This window comes from Panthera pardus, unplaced genomic scaffold (genome assembly GCF_024362965.1).
Source record: "Panthera pardus isolate Hobbes unplaced genomic scaffold, ASM2436296v1 HiC_scaffold_22, whole genome shotgun sequence".
Lineage (NCBI taxonomy): Eukaryota > Metazoa > Chordata > Mammalia > Carnivora > Felidae > Panthera > Panthera pardus.
The window spans coordinates 28,710,604-28,724,552 of NW_026526788.1; the positions used below are offsets into that span (position 1 = coordinate 28,710,604).

General features: G+C 34.4%; 1 protein-coding gene across 8 annotated transcripts in view; it reads right to left on the minus strand.

The window, feature by feature from the left end:
• HERC4 (HECT and RLD domain containing E3 ubiquitin protein ligase 4) overlaps positions 1-13,949 on the minus strand; it is a 136,150-nt gene that overhangs the window by 28,654 nt on the left and 93,547 nt on the right. For 6 of the 8 annotated variants that reach the window (XM_019444322.2, XM_019444321.2, XM_019444324.2 and 3 more), the window contains 3 exons: positions 12,922-13,041; positions 4,306-4,329; positions 1,745-1,843 (listed from right to left, as the gene is read on the minus strand). In XM_019444322.2, coding sequence (XP_019299867.1) covers positions 1,745-1,843; positions 4,306-4,329; positions 12,922-13,041 — 243 coding nt within the window. The remainder of the gene's footprint in view (positions 1-1,744; positions 1,844-4,305; positions 4,330-12,921; positions 13,042-13,949) is intronic. The other 2 variants (XM_019444323.2, XM_019444320.2) reach the window with 1 other exon arrangement.

The following is a 13,949-nucleotide window of genomic DNA, read 5'->3' on the forward strand; positions in this document are numbered from 1 at the left end:
TGAGTGGTGAGACTGCTTAAGATTCTCCCTCTTGGGGCATTTCTCAGTTTCAGCTCAGGTCACGATCTCACATTTCGTGAGTCTGAGCCCCAATTGGGCTCTAAGCTGACAGCACGGAGCCTGCTTGGGTTTCTCTCTCCCTCTCTCTGCCCCTCCCCCACTTGTGCTATCTCTGTCTCTCTCAAAATAAGTAAATAAACTTAAAAAAAATTTATAAAAATTTTTTTAAAAATTAGCCTTAAAAAAGAAAAAAGATTCTCGCTCTCTCTCCCTTTGCCCCTCTTCCCTGCCTGTGTATACACGTGCTTACTCTCTCTAAAAATAAAATGTGTATTATTTCCTCTAATGATGAAAATGGATATAAGCACATATGTCAAATTCCCCCTAGTGTTTATTATTTAAATATCTAGAGGCATTTAAAATACCAAAGGCATTTATTTTAAAGGAATGAAAACAGCTATCAAAATTGGGGTGGGGTGCTGATAATTTTTTAAAGCATTTTTAGATTTTAAGAGCTCAAGCTTTCTTCTTACCCTTTTCTTAGTCCTTAGCCTCTATAGTCTGATATTCTATACTAGAAAATAAAACTCAAAACCTTTTTAAATTTACAGGTTCAAAAGATACAGCACATCTACTATAGTTCTTAAAATGATAATGTAAGTTAGTTAAAAAAAAAAAAACCCTCATTATAAATGAAAAAATGTTCAACATAAAACAGAGCAGATTGGGGGAGAAAGGAGATGGAAGAGCAGGAGACGACCAACCTCAGGAAAATGTCTTACTTATTACTAACACTTTCTTCAAGGAAACTTCATATCCTCCCCCTAACACGTGATCAAATACCTCTTACTTTAACATCACATCACCTCTGGTTACTTCCATCTTTTACCAAGTATATAAATATGGAATATATAATGAAGCAAGATTTGAAACAAACCCAAGTTTATCAAGTAAGCTAATAAAACTGTTTATAAAGATTACATATTTCTACAATGAAAGATGTTTATACCATTTTTTAGATATAAATGATTAAAAGCTAAACTATTCTATTTTCATTTAAATATATATAAGCCTTCGTAACAGTACACTTGTCACATGCAATTATGAGGTACCTTTGCAAAGGTACAGAATGTTCCCAAAGATTACAGATTATAGGCAAACTTCAAATATTTACTTTTTTTAAAAAAATGTTTTATTTATTTTTGAGAGAGAGAGAGAGAGAGAGAGAGAGGGAGAGAGAAAACGAGGGGGGAAGGGGCAAAGAGAGAGGGAGACACAGAATCCAAAGCAGGCTTCAGGCTCTGAGCTGTCAGCACAGAGTCTGATGTGGGGCTTGAACCCACAAAGTGCAAAATCATGACCTGAACAGAAGTCAGATGCTTAACCAACTGAGCCAACCAGGTGCCCCAACAAATATTTACTTTTTAAAAACATTACAGAGGGGCGCCTGGGTGGCGCAGTCGGTTAAGCGTCCGACTTCAGCCAGGTCACGATCTCGCGGTCCGTGAGTTCGAGCCCCGCGTCAGGCTCTGGGCTGATGGCTCGGAGCCTGGAGCCTGTTTCCGATTCTGTGTCTCCCTCTCTCTCTGCCCCTCCCCCGTTCATGCTCTGTCTCTCTCTGTCCCAAAAATAAATAAAAAAAAAAAAACGTTGAAAAAAAAAAAAAAGAAAAAAAAAAAAAAAAACATTACAGAAACAATTCCAAAACCATTCTCAAGTCAGTTAGTATTAAACTATATCTTACCTGCATCTGTAAGACTGCATCTGTTTGTAACAGAGTAGTTTTTGCTTGGGCATCAAATACAAATGGATATGTGCAGATTGTAACAGGAATATCTGCCAACTGGAAATAAAATTAACTTATTAGAACAAACTGATTTGTGATATATTTTTTGTAGGTACTGTCATTTCTTTTAAAGCTGATCATATTCTTGGTTTATTCACCTGTATGTTATCCAGGAATTATAAATATTGTGCTTCCTTTCAAATATGGAATTTTTACTGATTATCAGATGAGGCACTGGAATAACCCCCATTCTCAATAACCTCAATTTTAGGAAGGAATTATATACTTGAAAGTACATACAATTGTAAATTACAAGGATCTTTTGCTTAACATGTATTAACTTCAAGATTCAGTAAATTAGGAGGCAAATATATCTTAAAGTTGGGGGCTCCTATGTTAAATACATTACCCAGTTCTAGAGTACCCAAGGCTACTCTAGCAACCGAGGCCAATGATAAGCAATCTGCTTATTCATTCAACAGTTATATACTGCATGCCGTTAGGGTACCAACACTATTGTAAGTCAACAATCTTTCATTCATTTAACCTACAAAATAAGTACCATGAAGTACCATTATTTCCTGTCAATCTTTAAAGCTGAGAAACCGGATTATTACCATTATCACACATTACCCACCTTACAGACAATTATTTAACCTAGCAAGTAATACAGTGATTGATTGCTAAGTATTTTAACAATGCAGAAAAATACAAAGATCTATGAACTTCTAGTCACAGATTCTTGCAGTCAAAGGAGGCCGTATTCCTACCATCTACCCAACAAGGCAATGTTTTTGTGTCAGCCCTGAAACAGAGACCCTGCTGTAAGGTTTCTAGTGAAGACTTTCAATACACCATGAAAAAATCCACTTCTTATGTGCTTAGGAAGTTCTTCTTATTAAGTCTGAATCTACATTTATAAACATCATTATGCATTACTTTGTTTTGTATTGCAATCTTCATTGCAGGGAAGCCTATATGGTTTAAAATATTTCAAGTGCCCATGCTCTCTCTAAATTGTCTTTTTTCCATAGTAAACATTCCCAGTTTTTCCAGCCATTCTGACAATACTATGGTTTCCAGCCCTTCTCCATCTCGACTGCCTTCTTTTAAATGTATTTTAATTTATATAAGTCTCTCTTAAAAACAAACAAAATAATCTAATAGGGCCCAATCAGTACAGTATACAATGAGACTATCAACTCTTTGTTGACAACATGTAAGACAGCATCGTGGGTTATATTAACCTTACAGTAAATTATCATTTTTCATTATTTTTCATATGACAATTTTTACCTTGATCCTGTATTTGTGTCACTACCTACTGATGGTAGAACGTCATTTCACAATTCTGAAATTTAAAACTACCAAAATGATTTCTCAGGTCCCTTTTGGTTTCAAAAGTCTATGATTTCATAATTTTATGTGCTATTTCTATGTGAAGATAAGGAAGCAAACAATATTAGGCCTATAATATAAAGTTAATTCTAAATGCTTCACTGGTTCAAGTCCTGGGAAAAATGCAAAACAAAACAAGAAAACCTGAAGTCTATAATGAAAGTATAAAAGAAGTATTATAACAATTCCAAGTATTAAAAAGGTTATTCAGGTTTGTTGATAATATAAACCAAAGTGCTAAAACTTTATATGCTAAGACAGTATATTATACAAAGTGAGGAAGATGACCATACTGAGTTTATTTAACTTTATGATGATCATTTTGAGTATTAATTATTAGCTTAAAAATTGAAGATCATTTTAGTTCTATAAAATATTTTTTGCCTTACTGGGTAAGCATTTGTCAGATTTTAAAAGTTTGCTTTTTTATATTACAAAGGACACGTGTTAATTTTATACTGGAAGACTTTAGGAGGGTAGACATTATTTTAAAGCAAATATTGTTGGGGTGCCTGGCTGGCTCAGTCAGTACAATATGCGACTCTTGATCTCAGGGTTGTGAGTTTGAGTCCCACATAGGGTGGAGAAAATAAAATCTTAATTAAAAATTATTTTTTTATTTTTAAAATAGAAATCTTTTTTTTTTTTTTTTTTTAAGAGAGAGAGAGAGTGGGGGAGAGGGGCAGAGGGAGACAGAGGGAAAGAATCCTAAGCAGGCTCCATGCTCAGAGCGGAGCCTGATGTGGGCCTCAATCCCACAACCCAGGGATCATGACCTGCGCTGAAACCAAGAGTCAGACATTCAACCAACTGAGCCATCCAGGCAGCCCCAAAATAAAATTAAAAAATAATAATAAAGCAAATATTGTTGAAAGGCATCATACAAGTGTAATGATAACTAAAACAGAGGTTTTAATTTTCTTCAAAAAACTCCTTTGAAATGTTATATAGGACAACTCCTATATAGTCATTAAAAAATTTTATATATATGGATAGATAGCTATATCTACCTATCTATATATAAATTTATCAAACTAAACAGGAAACTTGCTCTCCTATTACTTAAGATAAAACAGAGTATATCTTACTCTGAACATGAGACTTTATTACACCAAACTTACCTCAGTTAATCCATGGTTGACATCCTAAGACAGCAGTGCAGAACGTAACAGTAATGAGGAAAGAGCAATGTTAGTGTCCAAATTTAACTATTTCTATTCAAAGTAGCATTTCATATATTTTGCTACAGAATACTGAATTAATGAAGTAGACCAAAATATACCTACAACAAAACTTACCCTTTTCATGTGCATCTTATATATCTATACCTATAAAACTAAGACCTTTCTTTCATGTATCTTGTGGTCATAAAATTATCAAGTCTTGAACATAATGAAATTTGACTTTAGCAACTAAGCACCCCAATTGTAGAATTCAGGTAAAATGTGGAAACTAATCCTAAGTCCTAAGCTTGGTCTTGAAGAAGTCATTTTATGTTTTAGTTTCTCCACCTGGAAAATGGAGAAAATATTCCCCAACTTCTCCCCAAGGACTTGGTTAAATCTTGACAAAATGCTTGAAAAGTATTTAGCATATTAAAATACTATATGAAAACAAAGTGAAGAAAATAAGCCATTAAATGTTTTTACTTGTCAGAAATAACGAACGAAAACTTAGGATATCTTACATTAAGGATTCTTTAACACTGAATTAGCTTAAAACTGAAAGTACAAAGGGGCGCCTGGGTGGCTCAGTCAGTTAAGCATCTGACTTCTGCTGAGGTCATGATCTCGCAGTCCATGAGTAGAGCCCTCCATCGGACTCTGGGCTAACAGCTCAGCTCAGAGCCCGGAGCCTGCTTCAGATTCTGTGTCTCCCTCTCTCATGCTCCTCCCCTGCGTGCACTGTCTCTCCCTCTCTCAAAAAATAAATCAACATTTAAAAAAAAAAAAATTTGTTTTTAATTGAAAGTATATGACAGGGTTTAGGAGTTGGTAAACAGAAAGAAAAAATGAGGAGAGAAAGAGAGATTTACGAAGGGAATAATAATGGATATTATAATGAAAGCTTACTACTTCACTCAACGGAAAGATACACTTTCTTGCAGAATGCTTCTACATATACTCAGGGTACAGACTCATATAAAGTGTTAGAATTTCCAAAAACACGTCACTAAATTTGCAGATGGTACTTAGCATAATGAGGAATTAATCTTACCCAAAGAGAGGTCTGCTTTTGCCCTAAGCTGCTGGGGGTGATCTATGGGCAGCTGGAATGTCAAGCCTCATAGGAGTGTCTTTGTCTGAGAGCTCTGGACCATTTGGTTATCATTTCTGCCTTCAGAAGAAGTGGACGCTAAAGGTTATCGGCATAGGCAGTATGTAATCAAGCCTCAATAAAAACTCTGGGCCTCAAGGATCTGGTGAGCTTCTGTGGTTGCCAATATTCTGTGAGTATCACCACACAGAGATGCTAGGAAAGTAACTCATCCCTGACTCCACAGGGAGAAGAAAATAGAAGCTGTGCCTTTGGTACCTCTTCCAGAGTCCATTCTATGTGCTTTTCCCCCTAATTTCAATCTGTATGCTTTCCATACAATAAACTGTTAACATCACTGTAACAGTTTCCAGTGAGTTCTGTGAGAACTTGTAGCAAATTATTGAACCTCAGTGTGGTGTGAGGAACCCCTCAAACTTGGAATTCGCACCAGAAGTGAGTGCAGTCTTGTGCTGTCTATTCCTTATAAATTCATAGCTTGCTAAATGCTCGCACACTTTGGGGGTACCTTTGGAGACTTTAAGATCTGAGCAAAGATCTAGGGTTCTCTCATTGTGCTAAACAAAGCCAAAGCAGTATAAAAATAAGCAAAATAAGACTCTATACAAATCCTACTTGGAGAAAGGTTATTTATTGATAGTAGTTTCTTCCAAAAAATTCAGAGTACCAAGTTATCACTACATCAGTGCCCCTACTAACAATGTTAACAAGAACATATTTAGAAGCTGTACTGCTGAAATGCCTTTTAGATTACACCAGTTTAATTTGAAACCAACTTCACAGGCACATGTGACATTCTTTTACAGTATATCTTGTGGGGACATTTTAAAAATGCTATTACTATCATGAAAGCTTGAATAAGCAAAGAAATACCTTTCAATATTTTCTGACTACCTATATAGCCTGCTTGACAACTATACTAGATACCAATATAGTTTATATCATGGGAGATTAAATTTATTCTTAAATAAATAATAAAATATATATGCACTATTTTTATTGCTACATGTAAACAGATAAAGGTGCTATGCATATCGTTATGCATTGGAGAAATCAATAAGATTGTTGGAATTTATAGTATGACTAAACCATACTAAAGCAGAACCTATTTGACTGTAGGATGATGTAAGCTGAAAGGAATATAGGAAATAATGGGATTTGTGGAAAGCTTGAGAAGCTTTTAGATATCAAGTGAAACTATTATCTAAGAGAGAGGCATCCAAGGGTGAAACAGATTAAGATCATTATTAGAAATTTCAATTTAAAGGTTAAGGATCTTAGACAAAAGCTCAAACATTTAAAACAATTTTTTAATGTTTATTTATTTATTTCTGAGAGGGAAAGAGAATGCAAGCTGGGGAGGGGCAGAGAGAGACAGAGAGAGAGAGAGACAGAGAGAGAGAGAGACAGAGAGAGAGAGAGACAGGGGCACAGAATCTGAAGGAGGCTCCAGGCTCCAGGCTGTCAGCACAGAGCCCAATGCGGGGCTTGAACTCACAAACCGTGAGATCATGACCTGAGCAGAAGTCAGATGCTTATAAACTGACTGAGCTACTCAGGCACCCCAAGAGCTCAAACATTTTTAAAAAGGTAAATGCAAAAAGGAAAAAAGGTAAATGCTTAAAAGAGCATGGATGAACTCTAGAGTTGCAATGTACTTGTTATATTATTTGCAAATCTGATTCAGTCAAAGTAGTATTTCCAAGGGAAATTTAAAAGGAAAACAAAGTCATGAGGGTTGGAGACAGGCTCTATCATAAAACACGTGAGGTTACTTAAAGGTTTATTGCTAAAAATTCAACATATCACTCAATGTGTGACCTACTATTGGCTCCAAATCCACATACTCAAGTAATAGTTGTTGGCTGTTTTTAGAGTGGAAGTCCTGAAACTGGGTCAAGGCATGCCTAATTTTAGTTGCTCAATGTCCTAGAAGCTGGAGTGAGAAAGGCTTTAAGGAATGTTCCAAAAGTCAGGTTCTCATGGTCTAAAGCAGACTTCACTAAAGATGCTTTTAACACCAATGGTTAATGATGGTTCCAGTTGGTTATAGACAAAAAGATGGAGCTCATTGGCACATTTTAGTTTCAACTAATTACTTATGGCAAAGCACTATACCACTGCTGGTGTCATTTTGACTTAATGATGTAACACAGGATTATTCTAAGGGGATACTCAAGTTAATGAAGTGATTCCAGTAAATATGAAAGGTCTTGGCGATTAAATGAAAATAAAAAGACAGCATCTAAAACATGAAGGAAATGGAAATACACAAACATAATTTGGTAATCCAATACATAATCAGTCTAAGAGTTTAGTCTGTAAAATATTAATGCCATTAAAAATTATTAGGGAGCTTTACAAAGCAAGGATGAACTTTTCTAGGAAATATTACAGCTGCAAAGGAGCACAAATGTACTTTAATTTCTTCTTTTTATTAAATGAAAACAAAACTCAAACCCAGAAAGTACTGGGGGATATTTCCAAGCTGGTCTCCCCAACTGTTATATCAGTCTATCCTTCTAGTTTGCTGGTGAACATGTCATGCTGCTAGCTCAGCACTGTTAAAGTGCAACTTAACTCCATAGAACAAAGATAGTGATGATTTATATACATAGCACAATTAATATCAAATAAATATGACTTATGACTTTAAAAAGCATGTATGTAATACAACATGAAAGACTAAAAATTTCACCAATTTACCAAGTATCTTCATTAGTATCTACTTATATATGACATGCCTTCCATAGGTATACAGTTCTTGAAATAAATTGTATTTCAAGATATGTATTTTTTAAATTATATAATAAGAACCTTATAGTAATACAAACAAGCGGACCCAGCATAGACCATTCTATACTTCATTCTAAATTAGTCCATTTTTACTAAGTAAATATTGACGATATGTAGGATAGTAACTAAAAGTATAAGAGAAGGAAGAAAAAACAACAAAGTTTAGTAGCAACCACTAAAGTATTTTCAACTTAAATGCAAAGTTAAAAGAAGGTAAGGAAATATACAACTAAGAACAGTACTTAGAAAATGGAGAAAAATCAAATATCAGAAGAGAAAAAGAACCCATGTGCCATTTTATTTTGCCTAGAGATTACTGTGGAGGGAGAAAAACAGATAAAAAGCTGAAAAATCCAACTGAAAAAAGTTTCATACACCAAGATCAGAGTCTTGACGGGTGCCTGGCTGGTTCACTTGGTAGAGTGTGTGACTCCTGATTTCATGGTTGGGAGTTTGAGCCCCATGTTGGGTGTAGAGATTATATATATACATACTTATAATCAATCTTTAAAATGATCAGAGTCCTGATAAACAAAAAAACAGAGAAGCTTACAGTAACCAGCAAGAGTAGGAGGATCAAGCAAAACACTTTACAGAGTTAGGTTAAAAAGGATAGGAAAATGAAAGGGGATGAGGTGAAAAGTTAGAAGTCTCAGCAGTACAAAAAAGGATATTATAAGAAAAGCAAAGAACTTCACAGAATTAGTTTTTAATGTTTAGAGATCAGGGAAGTATATACGTGCTGGATTCTTAAAATCCTTGACTGGGAAAGAAAAGAAATGGAGGAAAAAAATTTTTAACAGATTATAGCATAAAGCAAATATAATAAAGGTAAACAATTTCCTTACAGTATTGAGAACAAGGTAAAGTTACATATATATGAATACATGTGTATATAAGTAAAACTTAAAGATGTATATTTCTTATAATTCATAGTAATTATGTTTTATCAAAGAATATTGTAAGCTTGCAATATTGTGAAGCAATGGAACTACTTTAAGATTATAACTTATTCAATAGTGTTACATATGTGTATATATACACATATATATATGCATTTACATACATGTATATACATATGTTAACGTGTATACAAACATACATACACCTCTGTATCATCACAAAACTGCATGTAAGTATATTTAGAATAGATTTTTTTAAATCTTAGAGTGTTAATGTGATGTTCAGCCTAGCATTAAGACTAGCAATACAAGCATGAATTTTATTAAAAACCCTCAGGAAAAGAGTCTTTAGAGTTATGAGTAAACGTGAAATGTGGAATAAGCGCTTTTAACTCTCTCAAAGAAGGGAGCTTTGTGAAATCAAATGTCATAATATAAATTAATGAACTATATAAATAAGAGGTACACAAAGACCTTCAAAGTAAATGCCAGCTTTCTTTTCCCAGAGGTAGATTAGAAGAACCCAAATCACAGGTTCTGCATTCTGATTTCTAAGATTTGATATTAGGGGCACCCGATGGCTCAGTCGGTTAACTGTCCAACTTCAGCTCCGGTCATGCTCTCAGTTCAGTTAGTGGGTTTGAGCCCCGCGTCGGGCTCTGTGCAGACAGTTCAGAGCCTGGAGCCTGCTTCCAATTCTGTCTCCCCCTCTCCCTCTGCCCTTCCCCCATTTGTATTTTGACTCTCAAAGTAAGTAAACATAAAAAAAAAAAATTTAAGATTTGATATTAAACCCACTATCCAATTAAATAAAGAACAAGCTTTCACTGCTGCAGCCACCTATTCAATATCACTCTGTCTACAAATAAAGAGAAAGGAAAACCTTGAGGCACAAAGAGTAATGGAGGGCAATTATCAAGTATAATAAAGATATAATCTGGACAGAATGAGAAAGAGAAAAAACCTAGAAATAGGAAGGTAGTCCTCTATGGCTTCCCTCTCAACAGAAAACAGTAGCACTGAGATAGCAGCTCCTAAGGAAATTCAATTTGGTATCACCTCAGCTATATACCAAGAGGAGTCTGGATACAGGCCTGCCAAACTTAAAAGTAAACATTCAAACCATAGCTTTTCCACAAAGATTACTACAAACTAAAAAATTCTATGGGACTGGCATTTGTGTTACTTGTTATGAATACAAGTAGTTTATGACCTACATACTAGATACAAATTCATATCAAAGGGTACCTAATCTAATTCATAGTAATACAGGAAGATATGACTCTAAGATAATGTTTCTCAAACTAGGCTTACATCTCTGAGAAATATATTTATTTTTAAGGGTCTATGAGTGCTCTGGGAGAATTTATTTTAGTGTTTTTATACCAGAATTTTAAAAAATGACTTAAAAATCTAAAATTAGGATAATCCATTAATAAATCCAGTATCACCATGAAATTCCAAGAGCTGCAATGGTTGTGATTGTAATCAAACTGGCACCAAATAGGAAGGATCTCTATGTTTAGGATTTCATACATAAATGATGTGCTTGATGAGTGAAGGCCAAATTACTATGACATCTCATTCTAAAAGGAAATGTTTCATTGTAGTTCAAATAGAGAAAGGTGAGAAAGGCAGCAAGATAACAGTGTTATTAGACACCTCAGAATAGAGGCTACTGCCAAACTTTAAAGCCTGTGTATAGGCAGTCAGCAATAATAACATCATTTTACCAAGACTTAACTATGTGCCAAGAACTGCCCTAAGCACTTTAGATGTATCATACCAATTAATCTCAATAACTATATAAGATAGGTACTATTATCCCTAATTTACAGAAAAAGAATTAAGTAATTTCCCCAATGACAGAGAGTGAGTAAATGCTGAGCTCAGATTTGAACCGAGATGCTTTTATGCTACCCTACTTTCTTATCATATTTAGGCTAGGAGGTAAGATTCCTGATCATCAAAACACAATTATCTTCCATACTAAATAGTAACTTGATTTTTGAATTTGCAGTGTTATTTATAATTAATTTATAAATTTGTTATGGTTTTAGAGTTCTTTAAAAATGTAAGTTTAGAACTTGTTTTAGTGTTTGTATATATTTAAATAATATAGTCAAAAATAATGTAAGTGAACACTGGACTTAAGAAATTGTTTTACTTTAAAAGGGGTCTATATATCAGTCCAATTTCAAAAACACTGCTCAAAGACCAGGATACCCTACGTGGTTGTGTCAAGTTTATATGCAGACTTAGGATTCCAACCTTCTAATGGCTTATCATAACACTTCAGATAAAATCCAAGTTCTTGATCCTAATTTATTAAACCCTCCATGATCTGGTGTCTATCCATTTCTCTGAACTCTCCACAATGCCATATTTTAGCCTTCCTGGCCTCTTCCTATCCTTCAATCATATTAAGCTTGTTCTCACCTAAGGTCTTTTACTGGATGTTCATTTTTCTTGAACAGCCCATACTTCATCAGATAAGCTTTTTCTGATTATCCAATTGTAAGAAACCATCCAGTCTCTATTATATTCTCTTATTTTAATTCTCTATACTGTGTATATTATTAGCTAATTTTTTTTTGCTTTACTGTATTATTGTCCACCTTGCCCACTGGATTATAAGCTGTGTAAGAACATGGCTCTTATCTGTCTGGTTCATCACTATATTTGCAATACCTAAACTGATGCCAGTCACAGGAGTTTCTCAATATTCTCATTATTTGTTGAATGAGCAAATGAGTAGATCTAAGTCTGCAAAGCAGCTATAAATTTGACTGAAACTCCCAATGATTCTTGGGGGGAAAAAATGAACAAATCTCTCTCTTAACCAAATGCACATACCAGGGAAGGAAAAGATGTTCTAGAAGTGACCTGATTCCTACAGAAGAGACTATTTTAAAATTAGCATGCACTAAATCACAGTGACATTCAAAAACTACTGTATGTGTTTACTGCCACTACACATATGCCAGATACTATTAGAGGTGCTGGTGAATAAACTTATAGAGTGTGTATCCACCACAAAGAGTTTGCACCTGGTACCTAGCAAGCTCCTTATGGACAGGTTACTTAACCTTTCTACAACTGCTACATACATACTGCTTAAATTACCTACTTCGGGGGTAAAATAATTGGCCTCAAGTATCCTACAATGATTAGCAAGTAAGAGTTTTAAACCTGTTTTAGATCTGCTTACCCGTTTCTATATTAAAATTTTGTGTGTCGAAATAAAGCTTTAGAAGACTGCTATTATTTTAATGGGGCATTAAGTGTCTAGTTACTAGAGACTTAGCCACATGGGAAGTATATACACATGTAGATGTATGTCAAAAATCTGAAATAAAAAGGGGGGAAAATGGAATTAATGGTCCTAGGACTCTCTTTTTATAATTCTGGGGCACTAATCTCACAATAGTACTATATTCTTAGAGTTCTACCAAGGACTCCAATATTCTCAACATAGAAGAATTAAAAGACAACCTCATGGAAAATAAGTGAGAGTTAAAAGTCCATGTCACATTTGCATTTTTCTTTAGTTTGGTTTGGCTGTGGTATAAGAGTGGAGTGTTTTCTTATAAATACTGCATAATAAGTAGCTGCTTCTTCCCAATGTGCTTTTATTTCAAAATAAGCTTTGAATAAAAGTTCTGAAAAAACCTTGGTGTTTCAAAAACAAGCAACAGTTTCTTTTCTGTGAGAATAAATGATACATAGAAATGAAATGATAAAATGCAAAAGGAAACATACCATTCCATAGGCCTGTTGTTGGACCCAGTTGATATAATCATTCCTTATGTCTATCAATTCTTGTACTTCATGTATATAAAATTTATCATATTGTATAATCTGTCCTGTTTTCTCATTTACCTACAAAAACAAATAAATGTGTAATTAACATTAGGTTTAACCCATACCTAATACAGAGATTGAAAAATGTTTAAACAGAAAAAGTTCTGAAATTTCTTAGCTAATTTTCTCTATTAAAAAAAATTTACTGAATGCCTACTATTTGCAAAATGCTACTTAAGTGCTATGTGAAACACAAAAATATCTAAGATGGAATATCTGCATTCAGTACCTCAAAATCTAGTAAAAAAGAAAAATATTTCTATAACCACCACATAGTAAGAGATATGTACCATTAAAGTATATACAGTATATAAAAACTAGAATCTATAAGAACTTCTGTTTGGGGAATAGGAATTAAATAAGAATAGCTAATGCTTGTTAAGTGTCACTCTGTACTGGCATCTGAATAAAATGAAGAAGTGACATTTGGGTAGGACACAAAAAATGAAGAGAGTGCAAATTATCACCCTAGAAAGTACTTACTAATTACAAAGGTAAAAAATCTCTCCAGTGGAGAATACTAACTTAACTGAGTTATCAAACCAATCACCACCAATACAGAGACAAATATTATGTTCCTGGTAACGCAACAGGAAGTATAAGCATCATCTATGAAGCAGAAAAATGTTTAGCTTGAATCTAATCAAGTCTCTTGATCTAAATTCAAGTTTGTAGGAAATACAAGGGATAGAGAAAAAGTAAACATCACCGTAAGGAAAATAACAAATATTCTGATTGTTAGGACTTGCATAAGAAGACTGGCCAGGAGTCTCCAAACAGTTAAGGTAATGGGATAAAAAAGTGGGGGCTATTCTTTTTATTTTTTGATTTTTTTAATGTTTATTTTTGAGAGAGACAGTGAGTGAGCAGGGGAGGGGCAGAGAGAGAGAGGGAGACACAGAATCCAAAGCAGGCTCCAGGCTCTG